The 12,362-nt window shown below is 43.5% G+C and overlaps 1 protein-coding gene across 1 annotated transcript in view; it reads right to left on the bottom strand.

The window, feature by feature from the left end:
- The window catches only part of TMEM132D (transmembrane protein 132D), a 412,093-nt gene that overhangs the window by 306,679 nt on the left and 93,052 nt on the right, over window positions 1-12,362 (bottom strand). Inside the window, exon 2 of the mRNA XM_065417537.1 lies at window positions 3,640-4,528. Coding sequence (XP_065273609.1) covers window positions 3,640-4,528 — 889 coding nt within the window. The remainder of the gene's footprint in view (window positions 1-3,639; window positions 4,529-12,362) is intronic.

Below are 12,362 nucleotides of genomic sequence, written 5' to 3'. Positions count from 1 at the left end.
TATGCAGCCTAAATTTCTCATGAGTTTTGGAGCACTCCATCTCACCCTTCGCATGTCTGAACACTCAGGGTAGGATTTTCAAAGTCGCATGAGGGAACCGAATGCCCTACAGGGCAGACCCAGTCCAAAAGGAATTGGACACCAAAGCCACAGGCATCTTTGTAAATCTTTGCCTCAGTTCTCCCCTCTCCTCCCCAAAATTACATTACAAATAGAAAAATGCCTATGCTAAATATTGTTACGCTGCTCCAATGGGTAACCACAGATGGTGAAATTCACCCCGTGCAGAGGGCCAGTACCAAGCACTATTCCCCACTCAACAACTGGGGTTACACTAGTCCTTGACACGAGGTGACTCTCCCCGGAAGTACTGAATAGGCCTCAACATTTGTCCTTTCTTAGCACTGGTTGCTTGCTGACCTATACAAACAGCAGCTCCCCAGACTCTGAGTTAGCAACGTGTATTTCACTGAGGGGCAAAGGGGGAACTTAGATACTACAGGGATGACAGAGGAATTAAAAAAAATAAATTAGAGCTATGGTAGCTAAATCAGAGACAGACAGGCAGAGATGCTTCAGAAACACATATGACAACTTTGCTACTACAGCAAGCCTTTCTTTTAAAGTAGCACTAGCTGAAAAAACTTCAACTGGCCATTTTTCAAAGGAAATACAGTTCCATCGAAAGTGAAATGCTTCATGAAATCAACATGATTTTGGCCAAAAAAAAATTTTTTTTTTTTCACAAAATTCTAATAATGCCAAAATGTCCCATTTTGATATTTTTATTTTGAAATGATTTTTCTTTTTCTAATTTTGTATTTTATATATTATAAAATAAAACACAAAACCAAGCATTTCAATCAATGCTAACAATTTTTTCCCCAGAATTCTGAAGTTTTTGCATTTCATTCATATGAAAAACGAAGCCAGATTTCAAATTCCTTTTTGAATTGTCATCCTCCGGCCAGCTCTACTTTTTAATGATCACAGTTAATTAGCACATAAGTGCTTCAATATCAACTTTTTAGGCCCTAAAGTCTCAATGTAAACACAATTAAGAAAAGTGGTTGTATTTATTCTCCTTTAGACTGAAAAGGTCTATAATCTTTATAATTAAACCAACTTTCAAGCATTGTAGTAATTTCCATGCATGTCTGAAATCATATTCTCCTAAGATCACAAGTACACAAATAACTAGAGATGACTGGGTAATGAATTACTGTCTGTAAAGAATACAATCTCCCTGTCGGTTAACAGCTCACAGATTAGTTATCTGCCCAAGATCCAGACTGCTTCCTTTCTGACTCAAGGGTTGGGGGGGGGAATGATGTTTTCAACAGATGCTAGGTACTGTAAGGAGCTACTGCATGTCCTAGTCCAGGGGTTCTCAAACTGGGGGTTGGGACCCCTCAGGGGGTCGCAAGGTTATTACATGGGGGGGTCATGAGCTGTCAGCCTCTACCCCAAACCCCACTTTGCAGCCACCATTTATAATGGTGTTAATATATAAAAAAAAGTGTTTTTAATTTACAAGGGGGGTTGTACTCAGAGGCTTGCTGTGTGAAAGGGGTCACCAGTATAAAAGTTTGAGAACCACTGTCCTAGTCACACTTACCAAACCAGCTTTAACCAGCATATCCAAAGCAGAAAGTAATTTTACAGTAAGTGTTAGACAGCAGAAGCCACCTAGCTCACCCAGTCCGTATCTTGCACACTTGGAGAAGGAAAATAATCTCATTTGGTGGCAGAAAAATAACACGCCCTGTCCTCCACTCTCACCAGTTTTACACTGGCACTACTCCATTGACTTCAGTGGAATTAAACCTGCATAACTGAATGAAGAATCAGGCCCAATATTTCCTCACTTTGGGAGAGCAGGATCCATTTCAGCCTTGTGCTGGTTTATAATTCAGATTTCTAAGAAGCTGAGATGGCTTTAGCCAGAGAATTTGGGGTTCAAGTTAATACAACCGGCAGAGAATGGAGGTTTCTTTTTACCTCAAGTCAGAGCACTAAGGCTTTGGAAACTGTTTTTGTCTCTACCGTGCAGAGAAGCTGCTCACTGTGGAGTGTCTGCCTAAGATATTTATTACAGTGGACAGTAAACTGCTTGCCAAGAGGGCGGTATCTTCTCATATGGAGGCACAGGGCTTGAATGGTCCCTGAATCTGTTTGCTGCAGCTCATCTCTACAGCATGCCCAGAAAGTCATATCACAGAGCACAGTCTTAGCTATTCAGTCTCAGAAGTCTAGACTATAGACTATGACATTTACTTCCAACACTCAGAGAAGTGACATCACTCATTGTTAGGGAATAATAGACAAAAATTAGCCCTGTGCACCTCTCTTCCATGGCAGTACAAGCTATTGGTACAGAGAGAGTGACAAGCTTGAAACTAGAGAATCCACTGGGGAGAACGTCACTTGCATGTAGTGTGAATTTACTGTTCACTGAAGCCTTCTGGTTAATCTCCTGATGCACTGTAAGCACTCCAAGCTTGCTACAGTATGGCCTGAAATCCTGGGCTGCCAAAGAAGCAACCAAGTACAACAGAGCGGTGGTGCACTGCAAGGTACGGTTTTCATTAAAAACTAAGGAACTTCTCACTTGGGTTGAGGAAAAAAAAATATTTTATTTATTTTAATCATGGGATGTTTGGGATTCCTAAAAAGAAAATATTAAACAACCTAATAGGGTTTACAGGCCAGGCAGGGTGCGGGGCATGTAGTCATTTTAACAAGAGGCTCTAATGACAGAGCAAGTTATATCTAGGACAGTGACACTCAGACCTCAGTGATTCAGGAGCCAAATTAGCGATCAACATTACCCAAAAGAGCCACCATAGTGTGAATTCATTGTTTTTTTTTTTTCCTCACAGCAAAATGACTGACCAAGTAGTCTACAATTGGCTGATAACATACTTAAAGCATCCTGATTGGTTAATTATTAAATCACACAGCGTTTTAATATCATGTGCTGCAAAGAGCCGCAGCACATGATATTCATGGGGGGGAGGGATAGCTCAGTGGTTTGAGCATTGGCCTGCTAAACTCAGGGTTGTGAGTTCAATCCTTGAGGGGGCCACTTGGGGATCTGGGGCAAAATCAGTACTTGGTCCTGCTAGTGAAGGCAGGGGGCTGGACTCGATGACCTTTCAAGGTCCCTTCCAGTTCTAGGAGATGGGATATCTCCATTAATTAAAAAAAAAAAAAAAAATTATTAGGAGACAAAGCAAGCCTCAGTCTGAGTATCACTGCTCAAGGAGCTCTGCAAGATCCAGGTCAGGGGGAAATTTGCAGTTTCTCCTACTGACAAGTAAATGGCTCTCAAATGTCCCATTTGCACTACTCAGAAGTTGCTCAAAGGCAGCTGGCCTCTTGTTCACAGACTGTTCCTCACCCAGGTCACTCTATATTTGACTGGATAATAGAAAAGGAAGAAGGCAACATTTGCTAGATTGAATCAAACAAGCAACACTGTTTAAATCTCATCTATAAAGCAGGAATTGTTGGAAATCTACCATCAATTTACCCTTGCGAAAGTGACTTCCAGTACAACAAAAGCCAACAGCAGCAACAACAAAAAACCCTGCCATCTGATTTTCAGTTTAACAGAGGAATTTAGAAAGAACTTACCTCAGTGTGAACAGGTCCTCCGTTGAATTTTTATTAATAGACACAAGGAAAGTCAAAATATCACCTTGTTTGACAGTCTTTCGTATATATTGGATTGCGATATTGTTATCCAACCTCATTTCACTTAAGGAAGGGCCACCATATGTCTGGTAAAGGAAAACACTTCCAATTCTTTGCAAAGGAGGTACTGATTCATCAATATCGTTGCCTCCCAGTCTGATCCCATTACTTTTCCTTACGTCCTCCTTAGTGCACTCCCCGGTCTCGTCCCCCGGCTGGATGGTGTAGTAAAGTTCCACAGGGCTCCCTTCAGACTGATCCGTCGCTTTCTTGCGGCCGGCCACCACCGTGGGTGGGTTAAACCAGCTTGGCAGGAGTTCCAGCTCGGCCACGCACAATCCCAGATCCCCCTTCAGCTGGCAGCTGCCTCGGACTTCCCTCGTCTCGCGGAAGGCAAACACCCGCAGACAAGGCAGCCTCTCCGTGGTACTGTAGTCATCCCAGTCCCTGCCCACAACGTAGAACAGGATCTGGACTTTGGGCTTGCTCAGGTAAATTTTGTTGCTCATGATATAGGCTTTGAGTTTCCAATTAAAGGAAAACTTGTTGGTGGATCCAAATGGATTTGAAGACAACATTAGGTCCTGCGGCACTATTTGTTCAACGGAAAAGGGTCCATAGCTGGCATTTAATACAGGTGGCCTCTTGGATTTATAGATTAGGAAGGACTCCACCCGGGATTGCAAACTAGAGTTCCTCATGATATCCTGGTTGGCTTCCTTAAGAAAGAAGGAAACGTCCGCATTGTGGATATGATAGCTCACAGGCAGATAAGTTGGCAGCAAAGAAAATCTCTGTATACTCTCCAGGATGCCTCGACTCTCGGTCACTGTTGAAAGGAAAGGAGAGTTTAGAAGTTCAAAATGCTAGAGCAAATTTGGAAACATTCAGCATCAGGATGCGATCTGATGCAATCTGAGCCCATGTCACAACATGACTCTTGTGGAGTATTTGGAAAGGCAGACAGCAAGTAAGTGACCTGCTTTCATTTTTGTTTCAGTGTTCTCGGCCAGCTCAATTATATCAGGCACACAGAAATATCTTAAAATTATTCCCCAAATTGTTGAATAAATAGTGGGACTAGTACAATAGCGATGCTTAGATATCCCGGCCATGACATGCAAGGCATGGTACATACACATGGTAAGAGACAGTCCCTACAAGAGGTTACAGACTAAATAGTCGAGGCAAACAAAGGGGAAGCAAAACCAGAGAGATGAAGGGATTTTCCAAAGGTCAAACAGCATGCTAGAGGCAGAGGTGGGAATAGGCCAGGGTTCTGGAGACCCATTCAGTGTCCTGTCTACTGGATCACATGGGCTCTCTTACTTGTTACATACATGTACTTATTTTTAAACATTTGTGTGACTTTACTCCAACCTGGCACCTCTGGGACTGAAGCCCTTTATTTATGCCTGCCGGATTAGCGTTTTGCCTCTAGTGCCCATCGCTGCAGAACCTAAGGATGGGAATTCCCAAAGCATTTTGCACTGGCTTAACTCTGCTCACCTAGGAGCCAGTGGGAGTATTACAAGCACTCTCACTACAAAGTGCCTTAAGGCTATCCTAAAGGGACCTTCCCTTGGGCATCATTAAGCCAAGGTCCTAGTATTGATAATGACTACAGAAACTTTAGCCTCTAGGAAGCTGACGTGAATCCATCCCAGGCTGGTAGTGACCAGTTTTATGGCCTATAAGGGTATGTTTATGTAGCATTTTGGAGCGAGACTCCCAGCCCAGGTTGACAGACTTGGGCTAGCAGGCTTGCGATAGCAATCTACCAAAAATAGCTCTACAGACAGCGCTTTGAAGTTGCAGCTTGGGCTGGAGCTCATGCTCTGAAGCTTAAAGAGGGGGCTGGGCTTCAGAGCCCAAGATCCAGCTAGAACCGCAATTTCAAAGCACTGTCTAAAGGGCTATTTGTACAGCACTAGCCCTTGTCCATCAACCCATGTTGGGAGGCTCTCTGTATACACACCCTGAGATGCATTCTTTATCCAGGTCCTGATGGACAACTATCCATATCACAGAGAGCACCACAACTGGCATCCTCCTTGCCAGTCCTAGCAGAGAGTATTAGAAATGAATGGGCCTGGAGACTCAAATAGCCTCTCATTCCTATATGGGTGGGGGCCACACAGAGCTCTTGCCATGAGTGGGGCAAATGGAGGCCAATAGTAAAAACGGAGGCAGACACACACAACCCCCGGCACATGGTCACATGCTGGAGGGGGTTACAGAGACTCCCTGAAATAGATGGGGATTGGAGGGTGGCACACAGGGAATGGAGAAGGGCCAGGGCTCCTGGTGTATGCAATTTGCTCAGCCTACGGATGCAACAAAGTGTGTAACCCTTTAGTGAATTTAACCCTCATAATGCCCCTGGGAGGTAGGGGAGTGCAATTATATTCATTTTACAGACGGGGAGCAGAGACACTAAATGACATGCCCAAGGTGTCGCAGGCAATCTGTGGCAAAGCAGGGAACTAAAGCTGGATCTTCAGAGGCCCAGGTTAGCACCCTAACCACTCAGCCAGTCCTTCCTCCGCTACAGAGTTTGGGGTAAAGTACTCAATAAATGTCAGCCGTTATAATGGCTAAAAAGAGTGAGCGCCCTAGAACTGTTCCCCTGAATGATGCCATGAGGGGGAAAACAACCCACATTCACAGGAATTTGAAAAACTTCACTGGCAAAATCCCACAGAGTGCACCGTGGGAATAAAAGTCTTTTTAGTAATGGTGCGGTCACATTTTTGTGTACTTTGCTGCCAGCAGAGTTTATGACATCCCTTTGTGCTGTTTATGTTTGCGTTAAAGGCCTGCATAATTAAACACTAAAAGGTTGAGAAAAGATCAGCACCCGTGTAAACAGCATTGTGGCTTAGAGCCACCAGAAAGCCCCTGCAGATCACAGGCCTACTTTGACAAGGAAAGAAGCTGGGATGCTGAATTGCCTCTCCAAACATCTCCTCACTGATGCTCTGAGGGGGTTGGAAGACCTGGCAGCCTACCATTTCAACTGTGCATTGAAAGAAGTACCCAGAACTCTGCTAGGCTAGCGACCCTGATTTCAAAGTTCTACAGCCCTGGCCCCCATAAAATGTAGCTATACTATTGTACTCTGTCGTGGTTTGGACCATTAGTATAGAATACCAGAGACATTTGTTTTTATACAGGGACACAGCAGTGCTGCTGTCCCCAATTCTTGGGGTGTCATAGTTTAAAAAGCCAGAAGAGGCCACTGTGGTCATCTATTCTGACCTTCTGCATACAACAGGTCATAGGACTTCCCTGAATTAATTCCTGTTTGAACTAGAGCATATCTTTGGAGGGGAGAGGGGGGAGATGGTAAGTTGTTCCAATGATTAATTATCCTGACTGTTAAAAATGTACACCTTTTATTTCTAGTCTGATTTTGTCTAGTTTCAACTTCCATGTCTAGAATCAACTTCCATGCATGACCTTGAACAATGACTCTGCAGTCAGCGCAGATGCCTATCGGTGCTGTAGCTGTCACACTAGTTAAAGAAGCGTTTATAGGGGCTCGCAGTGACCAGTGGTGAGCACCAGAGTCTTTTGTATAAAGCATGTGGGTTGCTATGTATTTGACTCTGCAAGCATTCAAAATTCTCATGTCGAGTATCACGCGAAAATCATGAAATTTTAAAAAATAAATAAATCTAGAGTCTTTTTATTTGCCTTCAGGTTTTAATGGTTCACATTTTTAAGCTTTTCTCTATAACCTTGAGGGCTTGAAACTTACTTTTTTTTTTTTAAAACAGAGGAAGTTGAGATTCTCGTGTAATCACATGACTCCAGGAGCTGGGAATTAAAAAAAAACCCACCACCAAATAGCACAAGACTTGTGATAAAATCACAAGAGTTGGCAGCATTGCTCTCTGAGACTGATTCTCTTCCCACTTACACTAGTGTAAATCTAGAGTAACCTCCCTGAAGTCAATAGGCCTGAGTCTGATCTCTCTCACACTGATGCAACTCCACTGACTTTAATGGTGCCGCTTCCAGATTTACACTGGTGCAAGTGATATTACCATCTGGCCTAATGGAGTTCCAACCATTGTCAAACCACGCTATGGCATTGGCTACACTGGCGCTGTACAGCGCTGCAATTTGCTGCGCTCAGTGGTGTGAAAACGCTCCCCCCCGAGCGCAGCGAGTGCAGCGCTGTAAAGCGCCAGTGTAATCAGCGCCTGCAGTGCTGCACGCTCGCTCGCAGAGCTGCAAGCTACTCCCCTCAGAGAGGTGGAGTACATACAGCGCTGTGAGAGAGCTCTCGCAGCGCTGGCGGCGCGACTACACTCGTGCTTCACAGCGCTGCCATGGCAGCGCTGCTACGGCAGCGCAGTGAATTCCCAAGTGTAGCCAAGGCCTATGTGAGAGAAAAATAATTCATGCTACATCCACAATGCAGAATCACTACACAAAACACATGTGATCTTTAACCCTAGAGTGAAATTCACCCCCTAACATCATGCCTAAGCACCACTTATGTCCCACTTAAATCTCTCTTTTTAGGGAGTATGTGGTTCTTAAGCGGTTAGTAAGCTTTGGTGTGGCTTTCTGCACAGAGGTGAATATCACCCCTAGAGATACATCCCCACAATATGACAGTGTATCTAGCAGGGACCTGCAGGAGTCAGTCCAGTGTCCGGTACTATTCCATTTTTTCATTAATGACTTGGATAATGGAGTAGAGAGTATGCTTACAAAACATGCAGATGACAGCAAGCTGGGAGGGGTTGCGAGCACTTTGGAAGATAGGATTGGAATTCAAAATGACCTTGGCAAATTGGAGAATTGGTCTGAATTCAACAAAATGAAATTCAATAAAGATAAGTGCAAAGTATTTAAGTTGGGAAGGAAAAATCAAATATACAACTTCAAAATGTAGAATAACTGGCTAGATGGTTATAAGTCAACAATGTGATGAAGTTGTGACAAGACTAATATCATTCTGGGGTGTATTAATAGAAGCACTGTATGTTAGACACGGGAGATAATTGTACTGTACTTTAGGAAAGATGGGGACAAATCAGAGAGTCCAGAGGAGAGCAACAAAAATGATGAAAGATTAGAAAACCTGACCTATAAGGCAGGGCTCCCCAGAGGAGGGGGCAAGTGGGGCAATTTGCCCCAAGCCCCACAGGGGCCCCCACGAGAATATAGTATTCTATAGTATTGCAACTTTTTTTTATGGAAGGGGCCCCTGAAATTGCTTTGCCCCAGGCCCCCTGAATCCTCTGGGCAACCCTGCTATAAGGAAAGGTTAAAAAACAGGGCATGTTTAGTCTGAGAAAAGAAGACTGCAGGGTGGGGGTGGGGGTAACCTGATAACAGTCTTTAAATGTGTTAAGGGCTGTTATAAAGAGGAATGTGATCAATTGTTCTCCGCTCCACTAAAGTTAGGACAAGAAGTAATGGGCTTAATCTGCAGCAAGGAGGATTTAGGTTAGAGATTAGGAAAAAATTCTAGTTAAGCTCTGGAACAAGCTTCCAAGGGAGGTTCTGGAATCCCCATCACTGGACAGGTTTTTAAGAACAGGTTGGACAAACACCTGTCGGGAATGCTCTAGGTTTACTGGGTCCTGCCTAAGTGCAGGGGGCTGGATTTGATGACTTCTTGAGGTCTCTTTCAGCCCTATATTTCTATTATTCGATGATTGAGCCTCATAATCATTTACATTAAAACCCCCTTATATCTCTCTGGCAATGAAAAGAGGCCTTACAGTGAATGTAAATAGAATTTACACTCATTTTAAAGCCCCTTTTACATTGCCAGAGCGGTATAAAGGGGCCTTAGCGTAATGACAATCAGGACCTATAGCAGGCGTAGGCAACCTATGGCACGCGTGCCAAAGGCGGCACGCGAGTTGATTTTCAGTGGCACTCACACTGCCCGGGTCCTGGCCACCGGTCCAGGGGGCTCTGCATTTTAATTGAATTTTAAATGAAGCTCCTTAAACATTTTAAAAACCTTATTTACTTTACATACAACAATAGTTTACTTATATAATATAGACTTGTAGAGAGAGACCTTCTAAAAACATTAAAGTGTATTACTGGCACGCGAAACCTTAAATTAGAGTGAATAAATGAAGACTCGGCACACCACTTCTGAAAGGTTGCCGACCCCTGACCTATAGTATTTACTTGCTGTTGCTTAACCCTACCTGATCCAAGAACTACATTAATGCCACTGAACAAATGTATGCTGTGTGCCATTGGGCACTAAGAGAACATTTTCAATGACACTGAGCTTCTCTTACTGCCAGATATCTATCTTAACTGTGCTGTCGAGCAATTACCTGAGGCAGGCTATCATATTAAGGAATAAGCTCTCCATCCTTTCTAGGAACTGTCAGTCCTGAAGAGCAAAGACACACACTGTTAAACAATAATACGAGTCACAAATACTGTCCAACTTTTCCTGTTTGAACATCTGACCTTCGTACTCAAGGACGCACACCCTAATTGGGCCATAAATTGCATATTCTTCTGAGGCAACCTCAGATCCTTATACTTATTCACAAGAGCAACAAGGGGTCAACATGGATGTCATTCAAAGAGAACCAATTTCCAAAGCTTTATTCCACAAATGCTTTATTACTCTTCACTTGGCTTGCCATCTGACCTAAATATTTATTGTCTGGACAAGTATTGAGTTGACCTGAACTGATGTTAGTTACTCTGAGCCACCAAAATACCAATTACATTCAGCAATTCACTGCAAAAGGCTAAAACAGGCTCATTATCCTGAAGCCCCCGGGGAAGGAGTTATTAGTACCTAAGAACACAGATTCCACATCAGAAATGTCCAACAGCTGCAACTTGGAAAACGCCTCCCAACATGAAAAATAAACAGGACACAAATGCAGTAGGAACGTTTTGCATTTTATTAAGAAAAAAAGTCGATATGGTGGTAGTATCATGGCAGTGAAATTATAGTTATGGCTGACGAGCATTTCCAGTCTAGATGCCACAGAACCCACCTCTGCAGGGGTGCCCTCAGTGCAATAGCTGTTAGCAACAGGGCCAGTGGGTGTGACGCTGTGTGGATCTGCCGGCCACTGACCTGATGGTGGGCAACAGGAGGATCGCAAAGGCCAGGGTGGCTACTGAAGTCATGACTGTCTGATGTCACATCACATGTTATGAGAGAATCATAAAGAGACAGTCTTGTGATTAAGGCACTGGCCTGGGACTCAGGAGATCTGAGAGTTCAATTCCTGGTGCTGCCATAGATTCCTTGGGTAAGTTACTTAACCTCTCTGTGCCACTGCTCCCAATCTGTAAAATGGGGATAATGCTTCCTTTCTCCCCACTTTTGTCTGTCTTGTCTGTTTAGATTGCAGGCACTTCAGAAAAGGGTTGTATCTTACTATGTGTTTGTGCAGCACCAAGCCTTGATCTCAGCTGAAGCCTCTAGGGCCTACTGTAATACAAACAAACCGTAATTAGTGAGAGAATCCTGTACATGCATATGAGGTAATTTAGTACCTGATTTTCTAGCAACAGTGGACCGTTCTAGATGACCACATTATGGGCTGTTACACAATAAAAAATGAGGAGAAGAGTCTAGTACATTATTATGTTTACACAGAATAAACATAGTGGGTGGTAACAGATACCACTTTATCCTCACTAATTCAGGAGTGAGTATACTTTATGAGAGACAATATTTCCTGCATATATTGAAAGTAATTAACAAAATACTAGTTGGCCAATCCCCCAACATCCCTGTCAAGTAGGTAACATGATCTGTATTTTACTGATGAGGAAACTGAGGCAGAGATGTTAAGTGATTTGCATATAGTCACAGAGAGAAGCACTGTCAGAGCTGGCATTAGAACTCAACAGTCCCTCGTCCTGCACTAGAATTGCTCAGTCCTGAGTGCATGTGTTCCTGGGTCAACGTGTGGACGGAAACTATACCTCCCTGTATATTTGTCTCGCTCACACTCTCTCCGCAGCCTCAAGTGAATTTTGCACAGGTCAGTGCACAGTTCTATTCTGACAGGAAATTGTGGGGATGCCATCTAAATAAAACGTTATTCACATTTAGTGAATAGACAGCTGCAATATTTAGATCCAGAGTCTGAACACTCTAGTCCAGGAGTGTTTGGCGACAGGGCCTTGATTCAGGCCTGTCTCCGATGTAGACACCTACCCAAAACGGAATCATTAAAACATGTTCCAGAGACCCCACCATGGCTTTTTCATAATTCCAGCGCCGTGAGCAGTGCTGGTGTCTGTCTTAATGAGCCTGGTTGCCAGTTTTACAGTGACTTCCCAGCGGGGAAGTGAAGGCTGTTGACATGGTTTGTGACAGAGAAAGTGCTAATCAGCAGAAATAATCAGCCTGGGAGAAGCTGGCAACTATCACTGTAGTTTTAAAGCTGGTTTTATTCTTTATTAGAAGAAATTGTGTAGAGAAGAAGATGTTGGTATTTTTCATGTTAATCCAACGTTATAATTAACAAAAAGCATTTGCCTGATACATTATGGAGCCTGCCTCAACCCTGCTCTGAATGTCTCCAGATACTCTCATGAGTTCAATGGCTGAGCAGCACTTCCGTTTTCACAAAACAGGTCACCAGCCTAGCTTCTCGTTTCATCATTCATCATTTCTGTTATGTTTAATG

The sequence above is a fragment of the Emys orbicularis genome, chromosome 16, assembly GCF_028017835.1.
Source record: "Emys orbicularis isolate rEmyOrb1 chromosome 16, rEmyOrb1.hap1, whole genome shotgun sequence".
In the NCBI taxonomy this organism is placed as follows: domain Eukaryota; kingdom Metazoa; phylum Chordata; order Testudines; family Emydidae; genus Emys; species Emys orbicularis.
This window is presented reverse-complemented; position numbering and strand designations above follow the sequence as displayed.